The 17552-nt window shown below is 40.2% G+C and overlaps 1 protein-coding gene across 1 annotated transcript in view; it reads right to left on the bottom strand.

Annotated features, from left to right (window-relative positions):
* WDFY4 (WDFY family member 4) overlaps positions 1-17552 on the bottom strand; it is a 392110-nt gene that overhangs the window by 70484 nt on the left and 304074 nt on the right. The window contains exon 48 of the mRNA XM_036734864.1: positions 812-854. Coding sequence (XP_036590759.1) covers positions 812-854 — 43 coding nt within the window. The remainder of the gene's footprint in view (positions 1-811; positions 855-17552) is intronic.

The raw sequence follows: 17552 nt of genomic DNA, 5'->3' as shown, positions 1-17552 counted from the left end.
GATACTGGGGTGGTTTGCCATTTCCTTGTCCAGCTCATTTTACAGATGAGGAGCTGAGACAGACAGAGCTAAGTGACTTGCCCAGGGTCACATAGTTAATAAATGTCTGAGCCTGGATTTGAACTCAGGAAGGTGAATCTTCCTGACTCTAGGCCTAGCATTCTATCTACTGCTCCAACTAGCTGCCAGATACATACACTAAGAATATTCTAATCTTCCCCATCACCATGGGACTTCCTGTTCCTTTTCCCTTCCCCAATAGTGTCTTCTTTCTTTGTCTGCTCTCTGTCCCCATCCCTTCTCCCTCACTCCCTCCCTCCCTCTCTCTCTGTCTCTCTTTCTCTCTCCCTTCACCTCTACCCCAATTGCCATCTCTGTCTCTTTCTCTGTGTATCTCTCTTCCTCTGTCTACCAGTCTCACAAACATAAAACATGCACACAAAGACCCATAGTATCTAACAGGATCTAGAGAGAGAGAGATCTTAAGCACCCTCATTGACAGATGAACAAAGTGAGGCCAAAGAGTGAAGAAGGCATCTATTCGAGGTCACCGGTAGGTAATAGGTTGAGGAGCAGAATTCCCATCTTCTTGCTCAAGTCGAACACCCATGGATTTTGGAGCTCAGATAAAGGCTTTCAGGAGTAGTGCTTTCATTTCATCAAAAGTTAAAATAAACAAAAAGAACACATGGATTCCTTGCTGCTAAATACCCAGCCTTATTCATTTCCTTGTTGGAGATTGAACTATTATTTCCTAATGTAAATTCCTCAGCCATAGATTTTTGTTCTTCTTTTGAAGTAATAAGCATACCTGCCACTTCTGCAGCATTGTCTTCTCTGATCCAATACTTTTCCTGTAGGAAACAGAAAGGTTGACAGTGACCATCATAGCACTCAGGGAAGCAACAAGGAACACGTGACCAACAAACTTGTGCTTTGTTGTTGTTGGAGGCTCCAGCAATGAAGACTTCCATAACTGGACTCATTCATGTTGTCAGAGCCAGCTGGCAAAGACCAAGCAAGGTCAGAATGGCTGAGAATTTGTGTGGGGATCATTAGTGACCTTCATTTCCCTCTATCTTCTTCCTATATTTATCCTCATAAAACACCCGAGGCTTTCCAGCCCCTCCCTATCCCACCAAGGTAATCCTTTTTTGGGTGGACTCCATTGCTGCATGATTCCAGAAAATGTCAGGTCCTTGAGAAACACCAGAAATGAGGATATTGCTTCCTCTTGCTATTACCTTAGATATTTTCCCAAATCAGTAGCAGGAAATCCTAGTACATAGATATAAATATGTATATATCTATATATGTACATGTATGTATATATGTATATATATGTATATATACGTTAATACATTTAAAAATTGCAAAGCATTTCATGAACACAAACTCTTTTGATCCTTCCAATCACCTTGTGAGGTAAATATTTCATTATTACCTGTTTACAGATGAAGAAACTGAAATTCTAAGTCACACAGACAGTAGTTTCAGCAGAAGATCATTACCAAGGCTCTCTTCAGTCCATATTCAGAGCTCTTTTTATTTTACCATGCTCTATTTCCACGTCTTTTGCATAACTTTGTCTCTACAGGATGGGGACTGGATCTGAGATTTCATTAGTCTAGGGGCACTCCATCTAGCAGTGCATCCCAGCATCTTCTCTGCATCTCACCGGCTATTAGAGCACTTAGACATTGAGTGACTTGCCTAGGTTCACAGAGCCTATATGTTAGAGATGATACCGGAACCTTGTTATTCTGAGGTGGGTTGAGTGAATAGGGACTGTTCACTATTTTAAGCTGCCTCTCTCTCTCTCTCTCTCTCTCCCTCTCTCACTCTCTCTCTCCATATACACATATATATACATAGACACATATGTATATATGTATGCATGTAGACATGCACACATAAATATATATACACACTGTCACACACATATATACATGTGTGTGTGTGTGTGTGAGAGTGTGTATGTGTGTGAGAGAGAGATGTTTCAGGTTCTTAAGGAGACTCAAGTTTGTCTGAGCAGCCACCAATCTAATCTGCTCTTTTGAACACAGCGACCAAATTCAAGGCAAATCTCTGCCTGTCTCAGGGAATGTAGGTAATAAATCTCAGCCCACCTAAGGCTTTATTTATTTGGTGTGCTAAGTGTCTATGACCTAACATTATAGAATGAGTTTATAGCAACCATTCATACAAATAACAACTCCTTTCCTTTCTGATAGGGAAAAACAATCTATTCTTAGTCTGAGATTCTGCCTTGTGTGCAAAAGGCAAGGCCATGAGAAAATGGGATATCATACAGGGTGGAAAATAAACCCAGATGCTTATTACTGCTCACCATACTTTGTTCATTTCTTCCATTGGCTTTATTTTGAGATTCAACAATTTTGGCTTCCAAATAAAATCATTAAATCAGTCTTTTTATTTGCCATTTGTATAGCTCTTTTGTAAATCCCCAGAGTAATGTTTTGTGATGAATTATTAGAAGGTTTGTTGTACTTTGTGGAATCCCTATGGGAAAGATTAAATATCTGGCTCTTTTGGTTATTTTCAGAAAATGAAACTGAGGCAATGAAAGGGAAAAAAAGCCTGAATTTTCAAAAAGCTGAGTGTACAATTGCAGTTTTCTGACCCATAGGTTTGTGATTCTCTGTTGCAGCCTGTTTTCCCAACATCTTCTGTTTTGGGAAACAGAGGTCCTAGTTAGACTTTCTATTGGACAAGTAGAGAAGGTGTTGATGGCAGTTGTTTTCCTTCAAGGCAGAGTATTGGGAAGAGAAAGGATAAAAATGTATAGTCTAGTAAAATTGAGGGGGGCATTTTACTAATAGGATCCATATAAGGATACTACTGCCCTGCTACCTTGATCATTTAAAGTGACTCTGGAATTATGTCTTCCTTTGTGACTTATAGACATGTCATAATGTCAAGCATAATATATGGTGGATCTATTTTCCATCTCCTCATTTTTCAGTCTTTTCTCCACCATGAGCTGCTGCTAAAGGACCAGATCTTCCACCACCATTCACTGACTGAGCTAGGAAACAGAGCTACAGAAGTGAGTAATTTTTTTAAGAAGAAAGACTATTAATTGTAGCAATATTTTGATAGAAAGCAAATATTGTAGGACTTGTATAACTTACCCATGAAAATTCTGGAAAAAATTAAGATTTTAAATGAAGACAATTTTCTAGAATTATAGCATATTAACTCATCACCTTTCCCCCTTCTCATGCCTTTTCTCTCTACCATCTCACACACAGAACTATAGAACACTATGTATTTTAAATTCTACATGATTCAGAATCACAGAACATTGGTTCTAAAGGGGACCAGGGAGATCACCTCCTATCTCCCACCTCATTTTACAGAAGAGAGACTTGAGTCCCAGACAGGAAGGGTCATTTCGCCAGGGTCAAACAGATGGTTGGTTATCTGGCTCTAGGTATCTTTCCATGGCACTGAGCTATCTCTAACTTAGAGAACCTTTGTTTTGAAACCTATTTCCTGAGGCCCTAGCTCCCAAATAAATGCTTGCACTTTAAACTGCTTACACCTGGGATTTTTTTCCATTCCACTCTTAATTTTCTTTATGCAGCTGCCTCAGGCCAGGCGTCTTGCTGCTCTGTAGCAGAAATGGAAACTAGCTCTTCTCTCCATCAATAAGCCATTGTTATTATTTAGTCCAAATCAAACTTACCTAGGAAGGAAGTCACTTTTCTAGGCCAGTGTTGGCAAAATTACAAAGAAGATGAGGTTTATTTATTCTTTTTAAGTGTTCTTTACCCTTTGGACACCTCGTCCATCCCTGCCATTTAATCGTTCACTCCAGATGCTCCCATTCTGCCATCCGCTGGGGACTTTTCACTGTCTAATCCTTTTCTTACCTGTAGTTCCTCCTTAGGCCCATTAATATTCTTTGAACAACAACCAATTCAATACATTTTTATTAAGCACTTATTATATACAGAGCTCGGTGCTAGGCACCCAGAGGAGACCCAAAGTGTAGATAATGCCACAGTCATTCTCTGCCTTCAAGGAACTTCCACTCTTGTAGAAGGATAAGGCACAAACATCCAAAGCTAAAACATACAATAATGTTGTGGTAAGTGTTTTAGGAGTTCAGAAAAAATGTTATATGAGGGATGAGGGGCAGCATCATTAATGATGGGGAGAAGAGGGTCAAGGATGTCTTCCAAGAAGGTAGCAATTTTTTTTTCTGTTTTTATTTCTATAAATTTATTTTAGCTTTTGTCATGTATTTATCCCCCCCGCCTTTTATTTTTTTTTTTATCTTCCTCCCTCTTCTTTCCTGTGGGGTAAGATACCCAACTGAGTATGTATGGTATTCCCCCTCAGGCCAAATCTGATGAGAGCAAGGTTCACTCATTCCCCCCTCACCTGCCCTCTCCCCTCCTCCCATAGAACTGCTTCCTCTTGCCACCTTTATGCGAGATAATCCACCCCATTCTATCTCTCCCTATCTCCCTCTCTCAGTATGTTACTCTCTCATCCCTTAATTTCATTTTATTTCTTTTAGATATCTTCCCTTCATCTTCAACTCACCCTGTGTCTGCTCTCTCTCTTTTACATATATATATATATATATAAACACATATATATACACATACATACACATACATACATATACACATAGATACATACATACATACACATTCACTTATATATATATATATATATAAACATATATATATATACATATGCATATTCCCTTCAACTACCCTAATACTGAGGTCTCATGAATCATACTCATCATCTTTCCATGTAGGAATGTAAACAAAACAGTTCAACTTTAGTAAGTCCCTTGCAATTTCCGTTTCTTGATTACCTTTTCATGCTTCTCTTGATTCTTGTGTTTGAAAGTCAAATTTTCTATTCAGTTCTGGTCTTTTCACTGAGAAAGCTTGAAAGTCCTCTATTTTATTGAAACTCCATATTTTGCTTTGGAACATGATACTCAGTTTTGCTGGGTAGGTGATTCTAGGTTTTAATCCTAGCTCCATTGACCTCCGGAATATCGCATTCCAAGCCCTTCGATCTCTTAATGTAGAAGCTGCCAGATCTTGGGTTATTCTGATTGGGTTTCCACAATACTCAAATTGTTTCTTTCTGGCTGCTTGCAGTATTTTCTCCTTGATCTGGGAGCTCTGGAATTTGGCAACAATATTCCTAGGAGATTTCTTTTTGGGATCTATTTGAGGAGGTGATCGATGGATTCTTTCAATTTCTATTTTGCCCTGTGGCTCTAGAATATCAGGGCAGTTCTCCTTGATAATTTCTTGAAAGATGGTATTTAGGCTCTTTTTTTGATCATGGCTTTCAGGTAGTCCAATAATTTTTAAATTCTCTCTCCTGGATCTATTTTCCAGGTCAGTGGTTTTTCCAAGGAGATATTTCACATTGTCTTCCATTTTTTCATTCCTCTGGTTTTGTTTTATAATATCCTGGTTTCTCATAAAGTCACTAGCTTCCACTTGCTCCAATCTAATTTTTAAAGTAGTATTTTCTTCAGTGGTCTTTTGGACCTCCTTTTCCATTTGGCTAATTCTGCCTTTCAAGGCATTCTTCTCCTCATTGGCTTTTTGGAGCTCTTTTGCCATTTGAGTTAGTCTGTTTTTTAAGGTGTTGTTTTCTTCAGTGTATTTTTCAGTATTTTTTTGGGTCTCCTTTAGCAAGTCACTGACCTGTTTTTCATGGTTTTCTCGCATCCTTCTCATTTCTCTTTCCAATTTTTCCTCTACTTCTCTAACTTGCTTTTCCAACTCCTTTTTGAGTTCTTCTATGGCCTGGGGCCAGTTCATGTTTTTCTTGGAGGCTTTGGTTGTAGGCTCTATGACTTTGTTGTCTTCTTTAGGCTGTATGTTTTGGTCTTCTTTGTCACCAAAGAAAGAATCCAAAGTCTGAGACTGAATCTGGGCGCGTTTTCGCTGCCTGGCCATATTCCCAACCAACTAACTTGACCCTTGAGTTTTTCAGTGGGGTATGACTGCTTGTAGACTAACGAGTTCTATGTTCTACGTTTGGGAGGGAGGTGCCAGCTCTGTCCGAGCCGCACTCCTCCTTCCCCAAGAACCCCCAGTCCAGGCTGGACTTAGATCTTCAGCAGGCTGTTGCAATCCTGCTCTGATCCACCACTTAATTCCTCCCACCAGGTGGGCCTGGAGCCGGAAGCAGCAGCAGCCGTAGCTGCCCCACCTCCGCTGCCCCCGGGGCTGGAAGCCGAACCGCGAACTCCTTCCACTCCCGCAGCTTTTCCCACTAACCTTCTCCGCAGTCTTTGGTGTTTGTGGGTCGAGGGGGTCTGGTAACTGCCGCAGCTCACATATTCAGGGCGCTTGGGCCCCCTCCGCCCGGCTTCTGGTCTGGATCGTCCATGCCGCTCAGGCTGGGCTCTGCTCCACTCCGTTCCCAGCTCCCAGCTCCGTGTGGGATAGACCTCACCCAGAGACGATCCAGGCTGTCCTGGGCTGGAGCCCTGCTTCCCTCTGCTGTTCTGTGGGTTCTGCTGTTCTAGAATTGGTTCAGAGCCATTTTTTATAGGTTTTTGGAGGGACTCGGGTACGGAGCTCACTCTAGTCCGTGCTTACCAGCCGCCATCTTAGAAGGTAGCAATTGAGAAGGAATTCAACAGGTGTAGAGAATATCATGACAAGGAAGTTGGAGAGGACACGGCTTGTTGGGGGACATTTCCTTAATAGTCCCTAATACTTTCCTAATATTTTACTCCCTCGCTCCTCGAGGTGTCAATTGGTTAATTTTAGAATGCCTTCACAGAGTCGCATGACTCTGCTTTGGCTGTTGGAAATGCACATTCATTGTCAACCCAAGCCTTAGGATTTTAAATCACAAAGAGGGCTGAGGCATATAGGTTCTTTTCCATGTCCTAAAATATGGTGCCTAGGCGAGGACACACATCTAGAGATGGTCCAAAAAGAGCAAAAAGGGGAGATATTTCGATTGCCCTTATCCTAGGCACAATACAAATGTATTGGATCCAGTGTGAAATTCAGTCCCATAGTTATGGTCACAGTTTATGTGTTTGAGCCCTATTCATGCAACCTATGATCACATCAGTGTTTTGGCTACTGCATTACTCTGTTGACTGTTATTGACTTTTCAATCAATTAAAACTTCTAGGTCATTTTCACATAACTGATGTCTATTCACATCTCCCCATGCTGCATTTGTTCAGTTGAATTTTTAAAATTCTTGTTAGGAATTTACATTTATCTGTATTAAATGACATTTTACTGGATTCAGCCCACCATTCTAGCCTATAGAGATCCATTTGGATCTCAATTTTGTCATCCTAAGGCCTAACGATTCTGCCCACCCTCATGGCATACATGTTTGCTAAGCACATCAACAATACCTTTTAGAAATATTACAGTTTGCTGATGGACTATTTGGAAACTGTGGTGCCCACCATTCCTCATCAGGAATAACTGGGAGCATAGAACATGATCAAGACATTCACTCTAGGTGGGTCTATAAGGGACTGAGAGCAGGTCTAGTAATGATGGAGTTTCAAGGTCTTGTTTTATCTAGGGCTATGGAACAAGTCAATCCATAATCTCCAAGTATCTCATATATGCCAGTTGTACAGTTCATCACACATACCACACACACACACACACACACACACACACACACACACACACACACATACTCTTTTTGCGATAAAATATAATGTCTAGTTCTAGCCTGTATTCTCGCAGTCTCTAAAGACTCAAGGCTATCTGGGTACATCCTTAGAATCAAGCATGGACTGAAGCAGCCCCAAAGGACTGGTCCAAGTCTATTTGTGCCAGAGGGAAACCCCATTTGACTTAGGCAAGCCCCAAAGATGGCAGAACAATTGGGAGAAAGCTCAAAGGATTCCAGGGGAATTCTGCAACTGTTCCTACTTCCCCACCCTGCACTGGGATCAAGCCAAGTAGTTCCTCAGCAGCCCTAGAAAATAATCCCACACCATACATTTCAGAGAAGGTTTGGATTCAGGAATAATGATAACAACAATAAAAGTAGTAACATTTTATAGAGTACTTTAAGGTTTCTGAAATACCTCATTTCATAATCTGGGAAGACCTGGGTTCAAATCCTGGCTCAAGGACTTACTAGCTGTTCAACCCTGGGCGAGTCATTCAACTTTTCTGAACCTCAGTCTCCTCATTCATAAAATGGAGATAACAGTACCTACCTCACAAGTTTGTCTGAGAGTCTGATGAGAAAAATCTACGTAAAGCACCAGGCAAACCTCAAAGCATGATATAAATGTAAGCTTACTATTAAGATTGGTCCAGACCCAGAAGTTCATCGGTAACAGGAAGAAGCACTAAGGAAACACCTACTGTTAGAGATTTATACAGACTTTGCGTCTGGTAGAGCGACTTGGCGTCCTGGAATAAGCACCTCTCCTGGAATCACAGTCATCGTGCATCAGAGATGGACTTAGCCTGGGTCTTCTTGTCTCTAAGGTTCGCTCTACAGCTGCTACGGCATGATGCCTACGATGTCGTCAGTTTTATTACTGTTGTTGCTAATATTTCAAGAAAGTTCTAGAGATGAATCATTGGACCATAGAGTTAGAGCAGGAAGGGAGTATAGAAGTAATGTTGTCCGTCCCTCCCCCATTTTATAGAGAAGGACTGACTCTAGAAAGGTTGGGGGACTTACCCAAGGTCACAGACATAGCAGAGTCAGGATTTGAACCTGGGACCTCTGACTCTAAGCCCAGAGCTTTCTGCACTTTGTAAGATTCAAACCTGTAGTTATAGTCATAGTTTGTTATGTGTTTGAGCCCTATTGGGCTACTGGATATATTTTCATATTTGCTAAATATATAAAATAGATTTGGCTAATTACCCAGCTTAGACATGAAATGACAAAGGTTAATAAAAGTTGACTAAGCACTTTAGGTTCTAGGACTAAAGGACCTAGATACTAAATACTATAGATATCTAATGCTAAAGGTATTGGATAAACACAGACCATAATTAAAAATAAAATTTGCTGTCCTTTGTAAACTGAGTTGATGATAAAACCTTGCAATTCCACTATATGTACAATATATACATATATATATACAATCCAATATATACAATTCCAATACTATATGTGAATGTATATAACACATATCTATGCATATGCATTATGAAGATACACATTATATGTATATGTGTAGAGATGTTACATGTATATGTACATATGTATGTATATCTCAATCTATATCTATGCCTATATCTGCATTTATCTGTATATCTATCTCTACAACTATACTTATTAATGTCTCTGTCTGTATCTCTCTCTCCCTCTCTCCCTCCCTCCCCTTCTTTCCCTTCCTCCCCTCTCCCTCCATCCTCTCTCTCTGTCTCTGTTTCTGTCTCTCTCCCTCTGTCTCTTTCTCTCTTTCCCCTCTTCTGTCTCTCTCTCCCTTCCCTCTCCCTCCCTTCCCTTTCTCTCCATCCTCTCTCTCTGTCTTTCTCTGTCCTTGTCTGTCTGTCTGTCTCTTCTTCTCTCTCTCCCCTCTCCCTTTTCCCTTCACCTCCTAGTAAAGGTGATGGGTTTCTTTAGACCATCCACCTACTTATGTGCGTTCAGGGCTGGGGTTAGGATGTTAACTTTGCAGCTAGGGGCAATTGTTTCTTCCCTCCCCAGTGGTTGGCAGTAACTTGCCTTCAGAGGGACCAAAATCTCAAATTCTTATGCAAACTCATAGGCTCATTAAAAGTATGTTTTACCCAGATCTGACTACATTATTAAGATATGTATTTATTCTGTGTTAGCTGCAATCTTGGAGGAAAAAATACTATATAATGCTTACGATTCTTAAATGTGTTTTGCTTTTGTTTACATTCCCAGCACTTAGGAAGGTGGTTGTTGAATTAAATTGAATCTTCCAGATATAACCAACTTTCTGCAAGCATAGTGGCCCCCACTTTGATGTTTGTTGATTTGAATGGAAACTTATTCACTTCTTGCTTTGAAACAGAGGATTTCAAAAGGCCTTCAACTCTGGGCACTTTCTTACCAGGAATGTTCACTTCAGGCTGAATTTTAAAATTCTAGAAAGTCACAATGATACAATAAGAACACAAATACTAACAGAGTGGACTCACTGTTGTGCACAGAGATTTTTAGTATTTTTTGTTAGTTTCCATTCCATTATTTAATTCTCAGATAAATTTCCTTGAAAAAATGATGTAGTTGTCACAAACAGGGGTATAGTCAGAAATAAACATAATAAAGCTCCCCCCTGGACAAATGAGCCAAGTGTGCTGCAAAGCGTGGTCAGAACAAAAGGAGAGTGCAGTGAGGGGGCTTTCCTGATGATCTGTCTGAACAAGTAAATTCCTCCGCCTGTGGAACCGGCCTAAAACAGTTTCGCAATCCACCCTGTTGCACTTTCCCAAGGTTTTCTTGCTCACCAAACAGTAACCCCCTCTGGTTCTTGTTTAAACTTGCAGGTTAAACTCAAAACATTATGGTAATAATCTCCAAGGACCCAGGCTCCCTGTTGCCTAGTGACAAAGTTTCCAAGTCCACTGAAGAATTCAGACTGTAACTGAATAAGTTCAATTTTTCTTTTTCTGTGTGTGTGTGTGTGTGTGAGAGAGAGAGAGAGAGAGAGAGAGAGAGAGAGAGAGAGAGAGAGAGAGAGGGAGAGAGGGAGAGAGAGCACATGTGGGTGGTTCATTCATGGCTGGTGGCAGACAGTAGTTACTTTTTATTTTAACATTTCCTAAATCAGAGTTTGAAGGTGTGCTTCTAGTCTCAAGCCTGAAATTTTAGAACTGCCAAGCAACTGAAGCTCAAATGCGCCCTGGTTTCTTCTCCCTGTGAGTTTTCTTTGCAAATCCCAGACAAAAGACTAATTCATTATTCAGAGGAGAACCTATGCAAGAGAAGTCCAATAATGGCACCTCCTCCCAAGGATAAAGCAGTCTGCTGGGGGATTGAGGAGTGCTGTGGGGTCCAAAGTCGGCTCTTCCAACAGCCTGATAAGCTCTTTCGAAGGTTCTTAATCAAGGGTGTGGGCAATCCGAGGTGAACGCGTAGTAACAACTTTGTTTTCTTGCTAAATGCTGGAACTCTAATAAGCATTGGTGTGGTCTTTAAAATTATCTGGAAACATGCTTTAAATGCCCAGGTATGTCTATGAATGTCTAGAATGAAAGCAACATAAGAGAATGATGTGGGGACTGTTGTGTTGTGATCCACTCAGTGCTCTCCTTTCCAGGCTAGTCTCAAGAAGCTCAGAGTAAACAGGAACCTACCTGAGCAATTATTGTTTGTTTGCTAAATGCAATGGGATTTTTAGTTCAAATGAATCTGAAAAAATCATACTACACAGAGGCAATCCAGGTCAGGTAGGAGGAAGGAATTACAAGTCTTGCAATTTTCCCCAAAGGCTGTATATAACTTACATGTGTTGGGGTGGAAAATGTTCTAACTTTCAAGTCTGAGGACTTGGGTTTGAATCTTATATCTGATGCTTCCCATCTGTGTGATCTTGGACAAATCATTTAACCTCCTAGAGCCTCAATTTACTCATCTGTAAAACAGGGGCAGGGGAAGAGGTGCTAGACTCACTGGACTCTGAGGCCCCTTCCAAATCTAAATTTATGATTAATTTTTGGTCTTGCTCCATAGTAGATACAATGCTAGAGTTGGAGTTGGAAACCCAGATTTTAATATGGCCTGTGACTTTTAATAGCTTGGCTACTATGATCAAGTTGCTCAATTTATCTGAGACTCAGTTTCCTGTTCTGTAAAACTGATATAATAACAGAGAGACTACTTTGAAAGAATTGTTATGGGAATTAAATAAGAAAGTGTTTGCTGAGTGGTATGTATATGTCAGTTTTTATGGAAAAGGCAAGTAGCACATGGAATGTTGGCCTAGGAATCATGAATACCAGGGCTGAAGGCCTGCCTCTGATACAAACTAGCTGTGTAACCAGCTGTGACTGTATACATTTGTGGCTGCTCAGTCCTGTCCTACTCTTTAGGATCCTGTTTGGGGTTTTCTTGGCAAACATACTGGAGTGGTTTTGCCATTTCGTTCTCCAGCTTATTTTTCAGATGAGGAAACTGAGGCAAACAGGGTTAAGTGACTTGCCCAGGGTCACCCAGCTAGTAAGTAGCTGAGACTGGATTTGAGTAAACAGGACTAAGCTCTGCCTGACTTTAAGCCCAATACTCTATCCACTGTGCCACTTAGCTGCCCTGAGACTGTTCAAGGAGGGTTCAAACGCCATCTCTGCTGTGTGCTGGTTATTACCTGTGTGAACTTGGTCGAGTCTCTTGTCTCCTGTTGTCTTAATCTCCTCATTTGGCTGGATCAGATAACTTCTAGCTCTACCTTTATAATGTCTGAGGATTTAAGTTGCCAAAAATCACTGTAGAAAGTTTCCACACAGGGAGTTCCCTAGCCACTGAAATTGTGAGTCTGAGCCCCTACTCCCCCTGATGAATACATGAAAATAAAGAAGAGACTAGGGCTAATCTGTCCACCTAACACAAGGATTTCTTCAGTTGAGGGAGAATGTGCTTAATCCTTCTGCCTATATCTGGAATTTGTTTAATATACAAATCACTAAAGTTTAGATACTAGTACCTCTGTTAGTAAGCTAACAAAACAGCGAGATTATCTTTAAATACATGTTGTTAAGTTCTATTTGTGAGGGTAGTAAGCTTAGGCTTTTTCTCAACAAATATGTGGAGTAAAAGTGTTGGGAAAAGAAAATACCACTCAGTCATATTTCCTAACACTCTCATCCCCTATTACATTTATGTAATATTTTTCCTTCCACAGAGTTACCAGAAAGGAAAAAAAAAATCCTGGTGTTCATGCACTCTGAAAAGTCTTACCTGGCCAACTTTGGCCTGAGGTACCCAAAGTATCTTATCCCTTACTGTACCTGATAGCTAAAAACAGAAGTGTTCTGGTAAAGTCTAACAACCAGCTCTCCGCTGGGGAAATGTACCACTTTTAATCGGTATTACCAATAGTTTTTATCACCTTCTTGAGTCTAGAAATAAAAAAGACAATAAATCAAGCCCTGGTTTATAGCCTTTGCTGATTTCCAGGGTATAAATGATCACACTAAACATTTAACAATCAGCTCTCAGTAGCCAGAATGAACTGACTCCAGCATATCCCTCTATGGGCACTTCACAAATTCTTGTTGTACTGAATCAAATCACCTGCATTCCAAATAAGAATTTTAAATTCTTTTAGATGCCTTTAGCGTTTAGAAAGTGTATAAGGTATATACTCATAGATAAGCACTTCTTCTATGGCAAAGATTAGGAGCTTGTGAATCTTCTCCATTGAGGAGATATTATGTTTACAAATCATATGTATGTGACAGGAATATGAGAATCCCAGGTGTGTATGTATGTATGTGTGCACGTGTGTGTCTGTTAATTAACCTTCCCCATTCCCTTTCTTCCTACCCAATCTGAAAATGAAGCATGCTTTTTGTGACAGAGCGACCAGGACCCAGAATTCAATTCAATTTTTATTAAGTGTCTACTATATGCCAGGCACTATGCTAAGAGCTGGAGCTCTTGAAAAAGAAGCAAGAACCAACAGACCTAGATTCTGTCCAGGTACAGGGACTGAGTGGGTGAGACCCTTATCAGATTCATTTAGGACCCTTCTTGGCTAACTCTTTTTAAGGCATCCTCCCCTCTTGCTCATATCAAGGAAATGCTTAAATACTTGGACATCCAGATTCCCAGTAACAAAGTCCTTCCAAGGTCCTATGGCCTGGAGAAGCCCCAATTGCACCTGGACATCTGCCCACTTGTAATGATTTTAGGATCTGTAATGCTACTTGAGACTGAAGAGCTAGGGTAAGAGGAGGAAAAAGGGAGAAGATAAGAATAACAATAGCCAACAAGGAGGGTCACAGAGATAACCATGCTGGTTATGTGAAAGCCACATGAAGATACAAGTGGTATTTTCAACATTTTTGTTTCCCTAAGATCAAAGTTCCTCAAGCCTAGCTACTAAGATTAAGACTGAGCTAGTTCAAAATTTGTTTGTCCTTCCTAATTCTAATGGCCATTAAATGTAAAATATCTACAAAGTTGCTGCCCAAAGACTTTTCTATTTCTTGATTCATCAAATTAATTATTTAAAATCTGGCGGAATACTTCAAGCCTCTTGGGGCACAGACACAGAAAAGTCAACAGTAGGGATGAATAAGAAAGCCAAGCTAAACCAATGGGGTAGCAGGTTCTGTATGTGAGCTGTAACTGCATCAGGACCAGAGTAGCTGAAGTCTCTGGCCTTAAGTATCTGGAGAGATTGCTCCACTGTGGAACAACTCCTTACCTGTCCTCTTTTTCGCTATTGACGATGTTGATCATACCTTCCTAACTCTTGGAAGGGTAAATTCAGAAGGCGAAATCTTTCCAATACCCTAATAAGTATGGATGAGGAATAAAGCATTACTAGAGTAGGAGTGTGTTATTCCACTGGTAAGGTCTTTGCCCTGAGTTCTCAAAATATAGCCCTGTGTACAGAATACATTTAAAAGACTACTTAGTGCCTGCAGTTAGAGATCTTTGTTTCCCCCTTGGGGCTACCAGAAGGAATCACTTCTGCTTCTTATTTTTGAGTGATAATTTTCTCAGGTCTCTGGCTTCCTGCTCAATGGCTGGGTATTGGGGATTGTCAATCCCAATAGGTTTCTACTCGATTCTAAAAGATTTAGTAACCCAACCATATTTTTCATCTAGTGTCTTCTTGTAGGCTGCCATATTGACACTAGATTATTTGACATCTCTTTCATTCTGTGCATGGTTTAAGACCAGTTGGAACTCTTAGGATCACAGGATTTAAACAGGAAAAGAAGGGGCCTCAGAGATCATCTAAGACAAGGTCCTCATGTTATAGATGAAGAAATTAAGATCCAGAGAATAAAGAGAGTTGACATTCTTACAGTTCTTTAAAGTTTACAAGGAACTCTATGGAAATGTATCATCTCATTTTATCATTACAATGACATTGCAAAGTAGATACTACAGGAATTAGAATCCCACCTACCCAATTTTGGGGTAGCTAGGTGGCTCAGTGGATAGAGTCACCGGCCTGAAGTCAGGAAGACTCATCTTCCTGAGTTCAAGTTTGTCCTTAGACAGTTACTAGCTGGAAGATGTGAGCCTGGGCAAGTCACCTAGCCCTGTTTGCCTCAGTTTCCTCATCTGTAAAATGAGCTGGAGAAGGAAATGACAAACCACTACAGTATCTTTGCCAAGAAAACCCAAATGGGGTCACAAAAAGTCAAATATGACCAAGCAACCACACAATTTTTGTTGATAGGTAATGAAACTGAAGGTAGAGGTTATTTGCCTATAACTAATACAGCTAGAAAATGACATGTTATGGTCACTTTTCAATGGTCATGCTACTAGAGAACAATATGTCATGATTACATACAAAGAAAATGACAAGAATGGAATTTGATTCCAGGTCTCTCCTGACTCTAGGCCCACTGCTCTTTCCACTACATACTACAATGCTTCCCCTAAAGCTGTAACTAAAAAGACCAACTGCTAGGGTCTTGACCAGCAAGTTGCCCTATATCAGTACGCAATGATGAGGTGGGAGCAATGATGGTTATAACTCCGCTTTATTGGAAGCCATTATCCATTTTTATAGGTTCTTGCACTACATAAGCAGAAGCAGGTGTTCAGGTAGATGAAGGCATGGGAAAAAAGGGATGTGCTTAGATGTAAGTAGCGCTATCTGGTGGGAAGAATCTGGATTATTATAAACTATATTGCCTACAAGTGTATCGGAAAACTAGGGTTGTGGTAAGGTGGTTTCCATAGAAGTATGGGAACAGGAGGAGGGTGCTATTCTACAGTATCTAAAGAGGCCTGGGAAGGCTTGGGCAGGATACAAACTGATTATCAGAACTGTATGAGCTATGTGAGGCACGGGGCAGGATGCCCTTGTAAAGTATCCAAGAAGTTCTCACTAATTAAAGCATGTTTGCGTTAGGCACTGGTTCAAGACCATTCAGTAATGGCCAGCTGGGTTCCTCCTACTGGGCTTGTGAGTCCTTGATGGATGGACTCTGCCTGCATGAGAAAGGATGGCTACCAGAGCGAGCGGGAGGGGGGGCTGTTAGGGACGGAAGTCTTTCCTCCGGGCGCCTACTGTTCCAACTCCTACTAAGCCTGTCTGGTTTTATCCAGGAAACAGGCCAAGAGCTAGGGTCCGAGCAGCCCCGGGGTCAGCACTAACTCCCTACAACCAACCTCGTTAATTCTCTTTTCCTGATTTTCACTTCAGAATCTAGTGTGATGGACTCTAGAATGGGCTATCATAACAAAAGCAGGTCTTTCTTTAGGATTTAACAAATATTTTGGACAGCTAACCTTAACCTGAGATCAGATGAAAAAGACAGCATGGCCCAGAGACACTCACAATCTGCATTTACTTTGAGAGTCTGGTGGGTTAATGTTTCCCATCTTCAAAAATAACCAAGTTTATTGCTAGACTAAACTTTAAAAAGTAACCTTCTTTAACATGGCGCATAGCTACCTGGGTCATTTGGGAACGGATAACAAACAAAGTGAATTTTATCAGACTCCGAAGGGAAAGGTATATGTACAAATTTAGAATCAAGGTCTGTTGATTTTCTTTTGTCTCTTTTTTTGTAAATTTTTAAATTTATTTTAAACTTAAATTCAAAATGGGAAAAGAAAAAAATGCCATGTACACAACAGAACATAAGAGAGGAGTCAATATAGAACAATAAATTTCCATTTCAAGAAAACCTATGTAATAAATGCTACACATTGTTTTCAAAGCTGCCCAGCTTTTCTTTGCTTCCTTGTTGGTTTTCTTTTGTTCTGCTGTGCACTTTTCACTTTATTTTCTCCCTCTCCCCCCAAAAAGGCTATAACTAAGCTTGGCTATATACATATATGTGTGTATATACGTATGTATATACATACATACACATAGTTATCTATAAACATACACATATACATGTATACACTCATACACATGTATGGTACACTGTACTATGCTTATTTCCACTTGTCATCTGTTTCTCTGAAGGTGGACAGCATCTTCCTTCATAAGCCCAAGTCTTTCCATATTTTGCTAAATCAACCAGCATTTCATTTCCTACACCACAGCAATATTCCAACCCAATTACATCCTATCTGAGAGATTGTCTATGAAAGTTTTTCCCCAATTTTCTGCATTCCTTCTATTCATGGCTACATAGGTTTTATTTATACAAGAAAATTTTATTTTAAAATAATTGAAATTCTCCATTCTCCACTTCAACAAGGCTCTGTCCTTATAATATAATTTAAGCTCTGAAACTGCTGAATCTACTTCTTTTGTGACTTTTTTTCCTGGTTTCTTTGAAGTTCCTGGCCTTTTGTTCTTCTGAATGAAATTTATTATTATTTTTTCTAACTCAGCAAGATAATTTTTAAGTAATTTAATTGGGATGACATTGAATACATATGTTAGGTAA

The sequence above is a fragment of the Trichosurus vulpecula genome, chromosome 8 (assembly GCF_011100635.1).
Source record: "Trichosurus vulpecula isolate mTriVul1 chromosome 8, mTriVul1.pri, whole genome shotgun sequence".
In the NCBI taxonomy this organism is placed as follows: Eukaryota; Metazoa; Chordata; class Mammalia; order Diprotodontia; family Phalangeridae; genus Trichosurus; species Trichosurus vulpecula.
Note: the sequence above shows the minus strand (reverse complement) of the source record. Positions and strands in the feature narration are given on the sequence as shown.